A 6746-nucleotide genomic window follows, 5' to 3' on the forward strand; every position below is an offset into this window, starting at 1 on the left:
ATTCCTATTGTGTTTAGAAACGGTTTCGGCGCAGCAAGCCGGAGTTAGCTCTCCGCACACCTCGGCGGACGGTGTCGGTCGGGCAGCTCCGGGACCGGTCCTGCGCAGGGGCGCACGCGGGGACTGGCGCCACTCCGGGACAGGCCCACCACTTCCCGAGCGCCTCGGGGCCGAGGACGGTGCCTGCGGCCCATGAGGGGACCCCAGTCCAGCAGGAGGCGGAGCCGAGGCGGCGGATCGCGCAGCCCCGGAGCCAGGGGTGAGTGCCCTCGGCCCGGCGGGTGCGGGTGAGAGTGCTCCCGGCCGGCGCGCTCCAGCCCTCGGATGCCCGGCCGGAGCCCCGCCGCTTGTTGCATGCCTCCGCGGCGGCGCTGCCCAGCCGGCAGCTGCCCGCTGTGACTCCCCCTTCCTGGCAGGCGGGCGCCGGGGAGACTGTACCCCAGGCCACGCACTCGTGGGATCCAGCGCACGACCCGAGGCTGCGTGCGAGGCTAGAAGCCGGGAGAATGGACGGGTCCGGAGAGCGCAGCCTCCCCGAGCTGGGCAGCCGGGGCTACGGAGCCGGCGAGGACATTGAGATCGTGGTGAATGTGGGGGGCGTGCGGCAGGTGCTGTACGGAGACCTCCTCAGCCAGTACCCAGAGACCAGGCTGGCGGAGTTAATCAACTGCCTGGCCGGGGGCTACGACACCATCTTTTCCCTGTGCGACGACTACGACCCCGGGAAACGGGAGTTCTACTTTGACCGAGACCCTGACGCGTTCAAGTGTGTCATCGAGGTGTACTATTTTGGGGAGGTCCACATGAAAAAGGGCATCTGCCCCATTTGCTTCAAGAACGAGATGGACTTCTGGAAGGTGGACCTCAAGTTCCTGGACGACTGTTGTAAAAGCCACCTGAGCGAGAAGCGCGAGGAGCTGGAGGAGATCGCGCGCCGCGTGCAGCTCATCCTGGACGACCTGGGCGGGGACTCGGCCGAGAACCGCTGGCAGCGCTGCCAGAAGTTTATCTGGAAGTTCCTGGAGAAGCCCGAGTCTTCGTGCCCGGCAAGGGTGGTGGCCGTACTGTCCTTCCTGCTCATCCTTGTCTCGTCAGTGGTCATGTGCATGGGCACCATTCCCGAGCTGCAGGTGCTGGATGCCGACGGCAACCGCGTGGAGCACCCGACGCTGGAGAACGTCGAGACGGCTTGCATCGGCTGGTTCACGCTGGAGTACCTGCTGCGCCTCTTCTCCTCGCCCAACAAGCTGCATTTCGCCCTGTCCTTCATGAACATTGTGGACGTGCTGGCCATCCTGCCCTTCTACGTGAGCCTCACCCTGACGCACCTGGGCGCGCGCATGATGGAGCTGACCAACGTGCAGCAGGCAGTGCAGGCCCTGCGGATCATGCGCATCGCCCGAATCTTCAAACTGGCCCGCCACTCCTCAGGTCTGCAGACCCTCACCTATGCCCTCAAGCGCAGCTTCAAGGAACTGGGGCTGCTGCTCATGTACCTGGCAGTGGGCATCTTTGTCTTCTCCGCCCTGGGCTACACCATGGAGCAGAGCCACCCGGAGACCTTATTTAAGAGCATCCCCCAGTCCTTCTGGTGGGCCATTATCACCATGACGACAGTTGGATATGGTGACATCTACCCCAAGACCACACTGGGCAAGCTCAACGCAGCCATCAGCTTCCTGTGCGGGGTCATTGCCATTGCCCTGCCCATCCATCCCATTATCAACAACTTCGTCAGATACTACAACAAGCAGCGGGTCCTGGAGACAGCAGCCAAGCACGAGCTGGAGCTGATGGAGCTCAACTCCAACAGCGGAGGGGAAGGAAAAACTGGGGGCTCCCGGAGTGACCTGGACAACCTCCCACCAGAACCTGCAGGGAAAGAGGGGCCTAGGTGGAACAGCCGGCTGAAGATTTCCCACAGTGACACCTTCATCCCCCTCCTGACAGAGGAGAAGCACCACAGGACCCGGCTCCAGAGCTGCAAGTGATGAGGGGCTTTCCAGACAGAAAAGGACTGGGCCCTTGGGCGGATGGACGTGGCAGCCACTGCCTGAGAGTAGCTGTCCTTTGTCCCCCCTTCCCTTTCCTGAACAGAATTCCGAAGGCCCTCTTGGGCACCTCTGAAAAGGCTGGGTAAGACTCCTTTGTGTTGCTGACTCTCCAGGAGCCTTGTGGAGGGAGAAGCACCGTGGGGTAGGGGCTGAGTGGAGGCCCTGGCCTGGCTGGCGAAGGGAGCCCATGCCTGGTTCTGTATCTCCTTCAATAAAGCCTCCTGCTCTGTGTACCCGAGCTGAGTAGTAGGTTCTGTCACAGGCTGGCTGTCGCCCCCAAGACGTGGCTCAGACATGCCCCAGTGCCAGGCCAGGAGGTAGGTGTGCAGGGGAGGGGGAAGGTATTTTTAGCTGGGAACTAATTAAAGAGGGCTTATATGCAGGGTTCAGTGCCAAAGAGCTTTGCCACATTCCAAGAGCTCAGTGCTGGTGATGATCTTTTCCTTTGGTTTCCTTTTGGGGAAAAGCTTGCTCCGTGAGTGCTTCTAGGAGGGGCACGACTTCACAGAGCAGGGATCACAGAACAGCACCGTTACCATTTCTTCCTCACCCTGTGGAGCCCTTTCACACATTCTCTGTTCCTCCCAGCAACCCTGCTGGATAGATGTCTCCATTTTACAGACAAGAAAACTGAGGCCCGAGGTCACACACAGCAGGCATGATCCCATGTCTGATGATTCCAAAGCCCATGAATTGCCTCTGATACCAGGTGACCTTGGGACAGAGGTATTTGCTTGGGCCCATGAGGGGAGGGTCCGCACACCAGGAGAGGGGCTGAGCTCAATGTGGCGATGCCTGTCCTCCAGCTCTTCCTTCTAGCATGAATATCTTTCATGTATCAGCTACATGGACCAGAATTCTGGGCAGAGCCCCAGACAGCCTATTGCTGGAGCCCCAGGGGAATGGAGTCAGATAGGCCTGGGTTTGAAGCCCGGGGAATGAGGAGGAGATCTCTGAGATGGATTCTAGTTTCAACTCTTTTCTGTAGCACCCTCTTGCCCCCTCCCCCCAACTAGCTTATTTGCCGAGTGTTGATTAACCTCTGTGATCCTTATTCTAATTATTTAGTGGAGTCCTTGGATGCTGCTAATGGTTAAGCACTCAGCTCCTAACCTAAAGTTGGGGGTTCAAACTCAACCAGAGGTGTCTTGGAAGAAAGGCCTGGCTGTCTGCTTCCAAAAGGTCATGCCATGAAAACCCAATTTATTAAATGGGGATGTAATAATTACCTCAGAGAATCATGGTGCTGAGCACAGGGCTTGACACATAGTTGCACAATGAATGGTAGCTATTTCTATTACTCTGTGCTGGGAGGGAGTAAGTTGCCCAGTTGCCCACTCTGGCCTTCACAGGTCTAGGCTGGACATGCAGATGGAGGAGGGATAAGGCGTAGAGCATTCTACAGTCTTCCCAGACAAAGGCAGGCCAACTTGGCACAGAGCTGCTCTCTGGCTTTCCAACTTTCTCTCACCCAGAGCTCTGTCCTTCCGTCCTCTGCTACTGCACCTAGCGGGGGGAAGGATACCTGTGGGGGTTGGGGGTCTAGGTGGGCTAGGTGTGTGGTCCTTGGTCTACCACCACCCTAGGCAGACCCTTCCCTTTTTCTGGGCCTTGGTTTTCCCATCTGTTTAAAGAGGGGTAATTTCTTGGACCACTTCCAGTTCTGATGTTCTGGGATTTCAAAGTCTTGGGCTGCACTATGGGTTGTGGGGACTCCAAGGGGCTGTGAGGCTGCCATGTGTAGCAGATCTTGGAGGGGAGAGTCAGAGCCATCCCTTTGGGGTACAGGACCCTGAGCCAATGCTCTGTCCCCCTCTCTCACAAGTGTCTCCAGGAAAACACTAGGTCCATTGACCATGATAGGCAGAGGAATGGGGGAGGGGGCTGGGGGTAGGCAGGTGAGCTGCTGTAGGAGGGAGGAGGAGCTGCCCCTCTCAGGGTCACCTTGGGGTCTGGAAAGAGGAGATGGTTGTGTATGGCCGTGGTCTGTGCACTCCTTGGGCTCAGTGGGGCTTGTTGAATGGGGCGTTGCTCCCTCTTTTTGTCCTGTGTCCCCAGAGTCCTTGGAAACCCCTGGAGCCTTGCTGGCAGAGGGCCCCAAGGAGACAGGAGGAGGAGGAAGCTGAGGTATTGTGGAGAGAGAGGCCAGGCTAGCTCTGAATGGGGAGGTCACCTTCCCTGCCTTTCACCTGGGATGAGGGGAGGGAGGTCAGAGAGAAGTGTGTGCTCAGAGCTCATGTATTCCACCCTAGGGCGGAGAATGAGTCCCAGAGAGGGTCAACGATTTGTCTGAGATCCTTTGTAAATTGGGATTAGACATGGTCCTTGTCCCTGAGGGGTTCAGAGTGTGACCAATAATCCTTATATGGTGACATGCTTGGTCGTGGAGGAGTGACCAGGGGGCTTCTGGAGCCAGGAGGAGGGGCAGCCCTCTTTCCCTGGGGAATCTTTCTAGGTACTGGTTCTCAAACTTTGCTGCACACTAGACCCACCTGGAGCCCTGGTGGCACAGTGGTTAAGAGCTTGGCAGCTAACCAAAAGGTCAGCAGTTTGAATTAACCAGCTGTTCCTTGGGAACCTTATGGGCTTTTCTACTCTGTGCAATAGGGTAGCTATGAGTCGGAATTGACTTGACAGCAATGGGTTTGGTTTTTGGTTTTAGAACCACTTGGAGGTCTTCAAGAAACCCTGCTGTCCAAGCTGCATATCAATTATGTGAGAATTCCTGAGAGTGACGCTCAGGCACCAGTATATATATATTTTTTAACTTTAAAGTTTATGAGTCATCTGGAGATCTTGTTAAAATGCAGGGTTTGAATTAGTAGGGACCCTGAGATTCTGCATTTCTCACAAGCTCCTGGATGAGGCCGATCCTGCTGGTCTGAGGACCACACTTTGAGGAGCAAGAGGCTAAATCAGAGTTTAGCCAACTCCGTTTTTAGCCTGTGGGACACCAGGTGGACAGACAGGTTGGCTGCCCCCTGGGCACAGTTGATGAGTGAAGAATGATTTTTAAATTTTTAAACCGTTGAAAAAAAAATTCAAAGGAAGAATCATATTTCGTTGGCATGTGAAAAATATATGAAATTCAAATTTCAGTGTCCGCAAACAAAGACTTCCTGGAACACAGCCGCGCTCAATTTGTTTACGTCTTGTCTTGTCTGTGGTTGCTTTCGTACCACAATGGCCGACTTGAGTACTTGCAACAGAGATCATATGGCCCTCAGAGCCTCAAATATTTACTGTCTGGCCCTTTACAGAAAAAGTTGGCCAACTCTGGGATATAGGAAATGATCATTTAAGTTAGGTCTTGAAGATTGAGTGGAACTGACCCGGACGAGGAAACAGAAAGAACATTCAAAGCAGCAGGGACTGGGTAAGCAAAGATGCAGGCGTGTGGGGCCGTCTTCAGAGAGGGGGAGGTCTGCTCTTACGCCACAGGGCAATTGCAGGGATAACAGCAAAGAGGCTCCCAGTGTCCCATGGGGTCACAGCTCCCCTTCTTTCTTTCCTGCGGAGAACCCCCAACTCCTGGTTCCTACATCAGCTTCCTACCGTCCCCAGCTCCTGCTTTGGAAACTCACTTTTGCCCATCCTTTCCTGACCCCTCTCATCTGCAGTCATATCAAAGCTCCCCCATCCCAGGTGCCATTCCCTCACATCTTCTCCTGCTTGGGCGAATTTGATCTGCTCCGGTAAAGATTAAAAAAAAAAAATTTTTTTTACAGCCTAGAAAACCCTATGGGGCAGTTCTACTCTGTCACACGGGATCGCTAAGAGTCGAAAATCAATTCGACAGCACTTAACAACAACCAAAGGTGGAATTTCAGACAGATGACAGGCGTATGGGGAATGCTTTTGAAGCAGGGGGCCCTTTCTCACCCCCGACCTGGCTGTGAAGGGCTGCCTGCACCTCCTCAGCCCCAGCCAGACCCAGCCCGCCACCCATCCCCAGAAGGGATAATGGAATGTCTCCCTGAGTCCCCCTCCTGTCATCTCCCAGGGAAAAGAAGGACGGGGAGTGGTTCCAGGAGGCCTCCCACTTGTTCCCCTGGAAGAAGACAGCTCTGTGAGACGTGCTTATTTGAAAGCATTTTACCAACTGACTTGAAAGGGGGCTTCACCAATACCCATCACTTGAGGTGGAGGCTCCCCCTGAGTGCTTATCTCCATTCATAGCAGCCTAAGACATAGCTTCAGGGATGATGTGGGTTTCCGAAAGGAAAAAAACAAAACAAGAATCAGAAAGCTCTATGCTTAGTCATTTTTCTGTTTTTAAGCTACCAGCTAGCCAGCCCGCAAAGCAGGGCCAGGACTGCCATAATTCCAGTATTATTTCACCTTCTTTTTTTTTTTTTTAATCAATGGGCCAGAAAGGTGTGCTTGCACCTGTTTCAGGTGAGACCCCTGGCATTCTGGGAGGCACAGTAACTTGCTGTTGGTCACAGTCTGGGACTGCAGGGTGGGCCCGAGTGATCCTGCAGCCTGCATGCCAGGAAGCTGGGGCTGCTTCCCTGCAGGGGCAATGTCCTCCCCAAGGAGAGATACACACTGTCCCCACTGCCATTCCGTCACTCCAGCTTGGGTCACTTCCAGAGCAAGAGACTTGGCTACAGGTGAGGGAAAGACCAGCCCCGGATGGGAGCTTGCCGGCAGTCACGTGCCTTATTCCTAAACACAGAATATTATGTC

General features: G+C 55.0%; 1 protein-coding gene across 1 annotated transcript; it reads left to right on the forward strand.

Moving 5' to 3' along the window:
- Positions 1-347: 347 nt before the first annotated feature.
- On the forward strand, positions 348-6347 carry KCNF1 (potassium voltage-gated channel modifier subfamily F member 1). Its single transcript, XM_003411887.3, has one exon. It carries the CDS (start codon positions 507-509, stop codon positions 1989-1991), a length of 1485 nt encoding a protein of 494 aa, XP_003411935.1. The 5' UTR covers positions 348-506; the 3' UTR covers positions 1992-6347.
- The last annotated feature ends 399 nt before the right edge of the window (positions 6348-6746 follow it).

The sequence above is a fragment of the Loxodonta africana genome, chromosome 12, assembly GCF_030014295.1.
Source record: "Loxodonta africana isolate mLoxAfr1 chromosome 12, mLoxAfr1.hap2, whole genome shotgun sequence".
NCBI lineage: Eukaryota > Metazoa > Chordata > Mammalia > Proboscidea > Elephantidae > Loxodonta > Loxodonta africana.

Bases quoted from the DNA above. Each gene is read 5' to 3' on its own strand.
- KCNF1 (XM_003411887.3), top strand. From the start codon at position 507: ATGGACGGGTCCGGAGAGCGCAGCCTCCCCGAGCTGGGCAGCCGGGGC.